The sequence below is a fragment of the Eurytemora carolleeae genome, unplaced genomic scaffold (assembly GCF_000591075.1).
Source record: "Eurytemora carolleeae unplaced genomic scaffold, Eaff_2.0 scaffold310, whole genome shotgun sequence".
In the NCBI taxonomy this organism is placed as follows: Eukaryota; Metazoa; Arthropoda; class Copepoda; order Calanoida; family Temoridae; genus Eurytemora; species Eurytemora carolleeae.
In genome coordinates, this window is record NW_019396216.1 from 1 (window position 1) to 12,339 (window position 12,339).

Genomic DNA, 12,339 nt, shown 5'->3' on the forward strand with positions numbered 1-12,339 from the left:
TGTACTGTGTATGTATGTTACCTATATCCAGCTAAACCAGACATTTTAAAGTAAAGGAAGATACCGCGGTCAATGCCAGGCACTATAGTTTGTCAGTAATTATACAAAAAATTAAGTCAAAGGGGAAATTAAGATAAGGTTCTTCTCGTCGGGGAGGGGGGGATTTCTACTTTTATCTCGGAAGTAAAGAAGTTTGTATAATATCAGCTGATATTACGCTTCCACACTACTACCTGATAGGAGTTAATACTTGTTACATCTTGTTTATTTCTTTACAAATGGCAAGGGCTTTACGCTTAAAAAACATTGCATTTTATTCCCGAAGTTAAATTATTTTTTAGAATTATTTCAAGGTTCTCTGAATGACTTTATTACCAACCCCTGTTTAATGATTTTTAAATGAATTTTACAAATACAACATTAATTTTTATCACTTAGAATTTTATCTTAAACTCTCCCCCTCCCCCCCCCATCCCCCTCTCCCGGGGTTTTACGTTTTTCATTGAAGCGGCGGGAAGATAAGGATGATGTGATTTAATGAATCTGGAATATCAATAGTTTTTATCCGTCATTGCTACGTACATACTCATGGTGTGTGCGTCGGCTTAAAAGTGACTCTCCATTTATGTCCGATACACAAAGGTACCCTTAAGATTGCATGAGATATCCATAATTTTTTCTTTGAAAATTGATTATTTTAATTGCGGTTTAAAAGTTACTAACACGTTTCTGCATCAATAACAATGTAAGAAATTAATCCCTTTATTTTAACTTAATTTTAAATTTAGAAAATCTGTGACTTCTTCAACAATATTGATCAGATAAAGGTTTAAAAGGTACTGTTGTGAATCAGGCATGGCCCTCTACAAATGAAAGGACAACTAAATGTTTTAATAATAATTGTTTTCTTTAAAATACAGGATGACGATTTATGTACAAACATTCTTGTGAACCGTACTGCAGAGAATGTTTACATAACAACTTTTCCAACCCTATCAGAAGTACCTTTTTACTCCTTATTAGGTAATTTTTAATGTTAGGTAATTTAGATATTTATGAAATATTATTTGACTAAACAAGACAAAAAAATTTACTGTGATATCCATTATTAAGTGGTAAGTTGTCTCGTTTGTTCTTTAAGAAACGATGATTTTTTTATTTTTAACTATTTTCTCTACATTAAATATAACATAACAGCGATGTTTCTAAAGACTGAATGAAGACGACTTTTTATTCCGCTTTATTTTAGTTTTACCGTCTTTTTTTTACTAGAACTAGAAGCCCTAAAAGAACTGCACATTTCAAATGACATGGAATTGAATGCGATTCATTTCAAGGTAAAGTTATTTCTTTTGGGAAACGATTCTTTTTAGTTTAATAAGAAATATTAAAACTTGATCATTTCAAATAATAAATGTTTGTTTTATTATTAACTCAACATCACTTTCTCCCATTGAGTTTTTTCGTCCAGAAACAATATTATTTCACTAATTTGGATTGATAAGGTTATCACGGGAAGATCTTTCTCAGTTCCGAGCTGCACATGATTTTGTGGTTCAGAAGTGGGATTGATGTGGCTCGCCACCATATTTCTCGTCCAGTAGACTTAAGAATTAATTTTCTAGAACTACTGCACCCCCCTTCTGCAGAGGTTTGGAGACACCCTCACCACCCTCCACCTTGGACAGCTGGAGTACATCAGTATACAACAGATTAGGTAGGAGTGTACAGCTGGAGTCTATCAGTTTATAGCAGATTAGTTAGGAGTATACAGCTGGAGTACATCAGTAATCAGTATACAACAAATTAGGTAGAAGTATACAGCTGGAGTACACAGTATACAGCTGGAGTACATCAGTTTACAGAAGATTAGTTAGGAGTATACAGCCGGAGTACATCAGTAATCAGTATACAACAAATTAGGTAGAAGTATACAGCTGGAGTACACAGTATACAGCTGGAGTACATCAGTATACAACAGATTAGGTAGGAGTATACAGTATACGACAGTTTAGGTAGGAGTATAGAGCTTGAGTACTCAGTATACTGAGGGTAGATGGAGTACATTGATTGGTAAACAGCTTGAATATCTAGGGATGAGGGTGTATAAGCTTAAATATCTAGGAATGAGTGTATACTGTATAAAAAGCTTGATTATCTAGGGATGAGTGTATATAAAGCTTGATTATCTAGAGATGAGTGTACATAAAGCTTGATTATCTAGGGATGAGTGTGTATAATCTTAAATATCTAGGAATGAGTGTATACTGTATATAAAGCTTGATTATCTAGGGATGAGTGTATATAAAGCTTGAATATCTAGGGATGACTGTACATAAAGCTTGATTATCTAGGGATTAGTGTATATAAAGCTTGATTATCTAGGGATGAGTGTTTATAAAGCTTGAATATCTAGGGATGAATGTATATAAAGCTTGATCATCTAGGGATGAGTGTATATAAAGCTTGATTATCTAGGGATGAGTATGTATAAAGCTTGAATATCTATGGATGAGTGTATATAAAGCATGATTATCTAGGGATGAGTTTATATAAAGCTTGATTATCTAGGGATGAGTGTATATAAAGCTTGAACATCTAGGGATGAGTGTATATATAAAGCTTGAATATCTACGGATGAGTGTATATAAAGCTTGAATATCTAGGGATGAGTGTATATAAAGCTTGAATATCTAGGGATGAGTGTATATAAAGCTTGAATATCTATGGATGAGTGTATATAAAGCATGATTATCAAGGGATGAGTGTATATAAAGCTTGATTATCTAGGGATGAGTGCATATAAAGTTTGAATATCTAGGGATGAGTGTATATAAAGCTTGAATATCTAGGGATGAGTGTATTTAAAGCTTGAATATCTAGGGATGAGTGTATGTATAAAGCTTGAATATCTAGGGATGAGTGTATATAAAGCTTGAATATCTAGGGATGAGTGTATATAAAGCTTGATTATCTAGGGATGAGTGTATTTAAAGCTTGAATATCTAGGGATGAGTGTATTTATAAAGCTTGAATATCTAGGGATGAGTGTACTAAGTTACAAGAACTAAGCCTACTTTGGAATCTGAATTATATTGAAGAAGAAAATGAACCAAGATACACATACTTCCCTTCACTTCACACAGCAAAAATATTCTCAGTTGATATTGATCTAGGTACAGTGAGAACAAAATTAAGCAGACTTTTTTAATTCGAATTTTCCATTTTTTTAAAAAATTCTTTATCAAATTCATGAGCGCTTTATTCTAATTATCACTAAATACTTTAATTTTTTATTGAAACAATAATTTTCTATTTGTTAACTTTAAGAGATAATTGAACTTTTCCTGTCAAGTTTCTTTCTTTTTACTTAACAATGCATGTTTTCATAAAAATCATTTATTTTTCCCATTTCTACGAAGAAGGGTAAGGAGGGGGATGATTTTTAGTCCAGAGCCTCGGAGACATCAAAAGAATCCATAAAATGTCGTTTTCTAAACCTACTGATAATGGAATGCTGCAGACATTTAGTTTTTTAATTGAATGATTATATGGAGCTCTTTAAAACTCTTCCTGCATATTTCATTGCTATATTTATTTATTTAAGAACAGAACAGAACAGAACAGAACAGAACAGAACAGAACAGAACAGAACAGAACAGAACAGAAATTGAAGAGCATTCATATCAACCAGTTTTTCAATATTTTCAAAATTATCGGAATGTTGGAATGTTTTTGAGATTCTAACTTGAGTGGGTTAACTTTTAAAGCAAAAAAGATTATGGTAAAATCGACCAAGTGTGGGAAGACGCCGGATTCCCAAGCATGTCTGTTATAATCATGTTTAATCTTGTTCAATATTGGTTTAGTCTGGTTTAATCTGGTTTAATCTGGTTTAATCTGGTTTATCCTGGTTTAGTCTGTTTTAATCTGGTTTAGTCTGTTTTAATTTGGCTCATTCTTGGTTTTGTCTTCTTTAGTCTGGTTTATTCTGGTTTAGTCTGGTTTAGTCTGGCTTAATCTGGTTTAATTTGGTTTAATCTGTTTTAGTCTGTTTTAGTCTGTTTTAGTCTGTTTTAGTCTGTTTTAATCTGGTTGAATCTTTGTTTAGTCTGGTTTCTTCTGGTTTAGTCTGGTTTAATCTGGTTTAGTCTTATTTTAATTTGGTTTAGTCTGTTTTAATTTGGTTGAATCTTGGTTTAGTCTGGTTTCTTCTGGTTTAGTCTGGTTTAATCTGGTTTAATCTGGTTTAATCTGGTTTAATCTGGTTTAGTCTGTTTTAATCTGTTTTAATCTGGTTTAGTCTGGTTTAATCTGGTATAATCTGATTTAATCTGGTTTAGTCTGATTTTGTTTGTTTTAGTCTGTTTTAATTTGGTTTAGTCCGTTTTAATGTGGTCTAATCTGGTTTAGTCCGTTTTAATATGGTCTAATCTGGTTTAGTCCGTTTTAATAGGGTCTACTCTGGTTTAGTCTGCTTGATTTTCGCCTCCTTATTTCATTATTAATTTTATTTCAGGCGCAGGAATTTAGTGAGTTTAAATGCTTGAAACACCTAGAGTTAGAACATTGTCATCAGGTGTGTAAGTTTAATCTGTAATCTGAAATCAGATGCTATAGTTTTTTAACATAGTAAGATTAACAATAATAGGGAGTAAGCTCTCTGTGTTCAGAGCTAAAAACGCTCTCCTCTTTTTGTTAATCTGCAGATTAAGTTAATTTTTATTTGATATCCAGGAAAGTGTCGAAAATTAAACCATTCAAAGGGTTGTTTGCAGAAACAGAATAGCCAATCAGAAGCCGAAAAATTAAATGGACGGTTACTTGCAAATGAATTTACGTCAACAGTCCCTTTAATCTCCCTTTTTAAGGTTACCTACAACGGATTAAGCTCCCTGGTTGAAGGACAGAATAATCTTGAAAAAGTTCAATTTATGAACTGCAAGTTGATAACAAGGTGAGGATATTTATTTTAATATAAATATTATGATCAAAAAGATAATGATAATAATAATAAAACAGAGGTTTTGGCGTAAATAATGTAAAAGCAATACTTTGAGAATAAATATATGTGTAAGCTTTTATAAAACCTTTCTTGAACTGTTTTTTTTTAAAACTAATTTTCTACCAAAATTTTAAAGAAAAAGTGCAACATACACCGGCTGTAATAAAAATGAAAATTTTCGTATTAAATCTATGTTTGTTGATTTATAGATTTTTTTATTGTTTCAGGAGAGATTTCAACCAACTGGAGCAGAAAACTAAGAAATATAATTGGAATCTTGAAGTTAAATGGGAATAAAAGGAACAAGAGTAAACACTTGTATCAGATGAACAGTTTACATCATTAGTTGACAAAGTTGCATCATAATGTATTTTTAATTATTCTGATTGTAAAAACTTATTGATTTTTTCAAGGTTTTCTACAGGGCCTGACTTCAGCTAAATAGTGAAATCTTATCAAACTATGATATACAATTTCTTAAAAACTGTAAAATCTTTTGAGTTTTGTTAAACTATAAAAATATGTAATTAAAAATTTAAGATCTACACCATTTTTTAATCCAGTAATAATGTAATGAATGTAATGATCTATCTTTAAAAACTAAATTTATTATTTTCATATTTTCAGAATGTAGTAAAATGAGTTCAGTGTACAGGAGTTGTTTGTACAGGTTAAATTTTATATAATATACTGTACACTACAGTGTACACTGTACGTCAACTATCTTCAATAATGGAATGGTCTAATTTTTATACATTATACTTTTGGAATTGTTATGAAGCATAATGGATGAATTTTGGATCTATTTTGGTTCATAGAATTTTTTTTTCTCACTTAAAAAAATACTTATAGCTCTGTTTTTTTCTTTCTTCCAAAACATTTTTTTTTAATCTGGCAACTTTTAGTTAAAATAGAGCTAAGCTTTTATCTGTAAAAATGCGGTTAACCCTGACTCATGAATTGGTAGGAATAATATTGGGACTAATTGATTGAATCACCGATCTTTGACTCATGAAACATGGGTTCTTAAGCTTATAAGGAAGCTCTATCCGTTTATTTAAAAGTTTTTGGCTCAAGTAGACTTGCAGCTATTATTTGAATGTTTTACAGTGAGTCTCAAAAATATAGGAAGACGACTTTTTAAGTTAAGTTTAAAACAGTCCAATGATAACCAAACACAGCAATTGTACACTGTACAGTGTACAGTGTACACTGTACAGTGTACAGTGTACACTGTACACGGACCAATTTCATTTTACTCTTCAAACTAATGGTAAAACCATTTGCTCGATGACAAAATCAAATCGTTTTATATTCCTCAGTTGTATGAGTCCTACGCGACGGTATAGTTTATATTTATGATTTAGAATGGTGAACTCCGGTTTATGTTCTAACCCCATTCTCCTTGGTCTGTTGGTTGGGGGACTAGTTCATCTCTTTAATGTTTCACAACAACCGGTAGGTTTATTTTATTATACAGGGTGTATTTTTAATCTTGTCAATTTTGAGTCTTCTCTAATACAGCGAAAAAAGGAAATATGTATTCTTATGATAACATTTATTACAAAATATTATGGGAGATTTTGTTTACGAAAAGATTTAGATGATTATTTCAAAAGATGTTAGAAGTGTCCACCCTCATTCTTCAAACAAAGAATCGCTCTTTTCCTAAAGTTTGGAAATAATTCGTGATGTGTTAAATATTAATGTTGTAGCGCTGCACCAAAGTTACGCAATTTTGATTGGTCAACCCCTTATATACAACCCTGCCTTGTCTAAAGAATCCGACAGAAGCCCAATAAAGTTACGCGCATGCCGCGTTGAATAACAAGACAGAGAGAGCCTGTTCTAGCCGCGACGCTTGTCCCCTAGCATGTCCTAGCTGCGGCGCTCGGCCCCCTAGCATGTCCTAAACGATTCGCTCGGCCCAGAAATTGTCTTAACCTAACCTGACCCTAAAATATATACTAATCTCTCTCTTCCTTATAATTCAACGCGGCTAGAGCGCGTAACTCCTTTAGGCAACTTCCAAAGAATCCCATTCAAGGTATTGCCTGAGGAGCTGGTTGATGAAGTTGTCCAGGAACCATCCTTCCTCGACCGTCTAGAAACAAATATCAATATATTAAAAGATATGGAGAAGGAGGATACTTATGTGAGACCTCGATTTATTAGGTAATTTACGAATTAACTCCCCCCCCCTTTAAAAAAAATGGTTGGGATAACCTTGAATCCTTTTACTTGGAAAAGGAAAATCATTTCTCCCTTTTAACAAAATAGCTTTGCCATCAATTTTAAACAAAACAAAATCTTAAAATCCACCACATAACATTTTTGAGATTTAAATTTCATAATTAATTTAAAATAAATTTAATTTGTTAAGGGATGAGATCAATATTAGCCGTAATTTGTTCATTGGAGTTCACATGCTGGATGGAGCTAGCCTCGATTACATGCAATTTTTTAATATGACGACGCGGCAATTCGCGGAGAATGCCGTCATCTTTGCTGATTCTAACAGCGACATTAAACCTGAACCAAATACAGTGATACTAAAGGATTTTAGTGTAAAGAAAATGTTGGATCATATTGTATTGAAGCACAGTGATTTTCAGTACTATTATATATTGAATAGCAATGTATTATTAAATGGACTTCAAGTTTCTAAACTGTTGGAGACTCTCCTCCCTTACGAAAATCATATATTTGGAGTCGAAAGGAAATCTTTTATTAGTGAATTGAGTCTGTTTACAGTAAATAATTAGCTTGGGAACCTAGCTTTGTCTGGAATTTCCCCAATATAACCAGACTAATAACTTTCCCCTGCAAATCGGTCTAATGGTTCCAAAGTTATGATCGAACATCCAAACAAACAGAAAAGCGGAGATTACTACTTAATATATACTTGGTTTTTAGGGCACTTTGTGCCCATCTTCTATTTTAACTTTTGATTCTGGTTTTATCTATGAGCATCTTCCATTGGTACAAAATAAAACAAAAACCAACAAAAAGTTCGCGGATTTCATAATATTTTTTCGCGCATTTCAAAATTTATAAAAATCAAAACCTTTCTACCACAATTTTTGTAATTTTTATCATCCATAAAGCTTCCCTTGGGTCATGTGAGGTCCGACACAAAATTTGGGCCCGATCGGACTAGTCTTTTTGTTTTTTATTGGACACAAACGGACAGACGGACAAACAAAGTATAAAAATACAGAAAGATGATCACGCTACATGGAAACTGTATGGTGGATAAGTCCAAACATTTAAAATAATTTCCAAGTTTTGAAATGAAACTTTTGGGCCAACGGTTTACATTTCCTAACAAAATAAATTAATCCAAAAGAAATTTGAAATTTCTAACATGAATTTGTGAAATTATTATCAGTTACTAATAATATTATCCACACCACACCTCCTTAAAATATAGCGAAAAACTCCTGAAAATGAAAGATTTGGTCTGCAGGGATGAAGGCCAAGGATGTGACCCAGAAAAGGGTTTACTGTTGAGTAATAGTCTGCTTAAACATCTATCCGCACAATCTAATCTAAACCAAATAGAAGGTAGGTGGCATTCAGTTTTTGACTAAAATTTATTCATTTCCTAAAATCAGGGAAGATTACAATATCATGGACGATATTGATTATGTAAATTAGGTCAGTCTGGGGTCTGGGAGTCCACATTTGGGCCTATTACAGATTTCACTTCCTTATGAATCCTTTTAAGAGAACAAAAGGTAGAACAAACAAAAGGTAGAATTACAAATGCAATTTTTGTTCTTAAAAAGGCCTTTTCCTGTTTTCTTAATTTAAAGAAATTGACACCTGATAACATTGAAGAGTCCTAGCACAAGTTTTTTTCTAGGAAATCTTAGTTTGTAAATGTTCTGTTTTGACCGATTACTACTCAATGTTCGTTCAGTCGAAAGTTTAGAAAAAATTAGAAGACTCTGCTCATGCGCGGCATGCTTGATCAAAAACACCAAATGAGGAAGCACCAATTGAACTGCATGTGCTTGATATAATCTCCTAAGACTTCGATAAAATTTCATAAAAATTGATATGAAAGTTTAACTTATCAAAATTCTAAAAACTTTAAAAATTTATTTTTTCAACAATATTGAAATTTAAGTGTATAACATAATTGATAACACAAATATATTGGTGACGAATTACACACACACACTTTCATATTTTTCTGTGTTTTCTTTTTTCCTTTTAAAATTCTAGACTGATAAATTTTTAGGCTGTGATCTTGTAGCTGAAAATGATGCTTTCTTTGCTAGTTCTTCTTCAGATTTAGGAATTCTTAATATACTTGGATATAAATAGGATAATATTTTGTAAAAATGGATAATTAATCCCATTTTTGGGTTTTTAAAAATACTGTTTTGATACTCAGTAAGTTTGATGAAAAAAAAAACTTATTTTCTTCAAAGGGAATGTAAGCTTAATTTCAAGTTACTTTCCATGCAAAAAGGCAATGCCCGATTCACAATTTTTCCTTTATCTTATGAAGTATTTGGAAGATATTGTAATTTTTCTAGGTTCAAAAATGTTAATGCTGATAATTCCTGCAGTAGAAATGCGCAACTAACTTTTGTAGAGAAACCACAAAAGAAAAAAATGAGTTTTCAAAATTATAAACATTGACATCTAATTCAAATTTAATCAGACAAAGCTGTAGAGGGTACCATTGTTAATCAGACATTGTCATCTTTGTATGGAGGTAATTTTGCTTTCAGTTATATATAGGCGGTTTCAGGGGAGTTCATTACACCCCCTGAGTGAAATTAGGGGGGGGTGTGCCCCCCCTGTATTTTTTCAAAGTCATTTCTTATTTAAAATATAATTTTTTTTATATATGTATATATGTATATAAATAATAAAGTTTACTTGAAAGTGACAATATTGTAAAAAATAAATATACATTTATTTATATATATCCTCCTCCATAAAATACATCCGTGATAACCCAAGTTCTCCACTATAGGCTGTACTCGGTATATCAGGAATATGCTCATTAGTCAAAACTTATCAAATTTTTATTGACCTCTGAAACTTTGTGATGTAAATATTGCTCAATAGTCAATACTCTCATTGAACAGGTCATCTATGACCAGTATCCACTGACCACCGACAGGTTGGTCAGCCTGGGAAGAATGGCGATGCACCCAAAGAGGCTGGCCTTAATTTTTGACATTAGTGTTTATTTTAAGCGGCCCAAGAAAACTAAATTATTGTAGATTAGAATGAAAGGGGACATTTTTATAATTTTTTACCTGAACAAAAGTTCCTTCATTTACTTTCTTTCTTTTATTTCTTTTGTTTATTTTTAACTCTAAAAGTAAATGTAAAAACTACATGCAGTCTCCTGCAAGAAAAATATGAAAGGATTAAAGCAGGAAATAAAAAATAGCTCTCCCTTCATTAGAATAATATGATTTGATATGTATAATGTTAATGTACAGTATAAAGTTCAATCAATGATATTTTTATATTTCGTTTTTAGATAAAGAAATGGATTATTAAGACATTTGGCTACCCTATACCATAAAGAAGCTGTAATTTGTTCAGTGTTAAAGCGGTAAATAGGGATGGTGGGGAATTTATTTTTACAAGATTACAGGGGGGGGGGTTAAAAATAATATCTCCTCCCCCCTCCCCTATCGTAAGATCTTAATCCGCCCTTGCTTTCAGTCCCTTTAACATTTAAGTGTTCCCAATCAAATCTTACAGAATACTACTTTGAGTTTAATTTTTAAGGTAGTCCCACAGTTGGTTCCTTATCAAAGTTAATATAAAGAATTTGTTCAGAAAATAGTAGAAAAAATCCAACTCTAGTTTACAATATAAGATCTACAAGTTTACTGAGAGATGTAACTCGTTTCATTCTACAATCACAGGTAAACTTTTCTTATTAACACTTTAAAATTAGAAATAGAGGGGACTGAGCTGAAAACTTTAGAATGGCATATCCTTATTCCCGATCTGATAATCCAATGTACGTACACACATATGTGGAGTGGAGTTCATGTCAGGGAAGTAGTGGAGTTAATGTCAGGGAAGAAGTGGAGTTCATGTTTAGGGGAGTAATGGAGTTCATGTCAGGGGAGTAAGGGAGTTAATGTCTTGGGTAGTAATCGAGTACATGTCAGGGTTGTAGTGAAGTTCATGTCTTGGGTAGTAATCGAGTACATGTCAGGGTTGTAGTGAAGTTCATGTCTAGGGAAGTAATGGAGTACATGTCAGGGGAGTAGTGGAGTTCATGTCAGGGGAGTAGTGGATTTTATTTTTAGTGGAATATTTGAGCTCATGTCAAGTGGAGTTTATGTCCAGAGTAGTAGTGGAGTTAATTGTTGTAAAAGAATTCATATCTTGGGGAGTATTTAAGTATGATGGAGTTTATTCTAAGGGAAGGTATGTGATTCTTGACTAGACTTGACTTGATTATTACTGCTCAGCACTGGTCCCTACCAGTTAAGGTACCAATCCAGTTTTTGGCTGCGGACAAGTGTGCTTAACTTCAGTGATCTAACAAGAACTGGTGTCACACACTCGCCACCCAACCCCACACCTTAATACACCATAAATAAATGAATTGCTTAAGGTTCACGAGATGCAGGTAGATCTGGACATGTTGAACGAGGAGATGGAGATCTTCATCAACGAATCTGAATATATGGACGCAGATTGGCCGGTTCATGTTTATACACCGCAGATTGGTGAGTTTTTATCATTTTGCAGATTTGCCTAAGACCGAATTTAATGAATTTTAGCTGCGTCGCTAAACCACCTACTGCCTGTTTAAATTGGAACCCCAGATTTAATGTTAAAGATTCATTGAATTCGGTCCCTCAGTTCAAATTCATTAAATTCGGTCTCTGGCCTGTTGATTTCTCAGTCTGATTGATCCATTAAACGTATGAATGGCTTAGCGAATATGGTTTTAATTTTTGGTGGTAACTCATTTTATAAGGAAGGTTTATGACTGGTCAGTGGTCAAATGAAATATGGTAATTTTTTGTCGCTATTTTAAATCGACATAAATTTACCGGAAGAACTCGCTCTTACAATTTTACGGCAAAGTAAATTTGCTTGGTTGCAAATATGTTTTTCATTTAAAACTTGCTTCATCTTTACAATAAAAGAGAAAATATGTAAGATATCCTTTTAACGTGAAATTTAAATTTATTTAACGTAAATAAACAAGATTTAACAAAAATTGTTGTTTGCAATAAAAGCAGATTCTCACAAAAAAATGTATTTGTTTAGAACTCAATCGGTTTGATCGAGATTTCGCGGATCATTTTAATAACGGAACTTTCGAG

General features: G+C 32.6%; 1 protein-coding gene across 1 annotated transcript; it reads left to right on the forward strand.

Moving 5' to 3' along the window:
• Positions 1-920: 920 nt before the first annotated feature.
• Positions 921-3,226, forward strand: LOC111698384 (uncharacterized; the record flags this gene model as incomplete). Its single annotated transcript, XM_023468702.1, is given in 4 exon segments — positions 921-1,023; positions 1,273-1,337; positions 1,626-1,717; positions 3,043-3,226. Coding segments are annotated over 4 exon segments (429 nt in total), but the record flags the coding sequence as incomplete, so codon positions are not given.
• Positions 3,227-12,339: the final 9,113 nt, after the last annotated feature.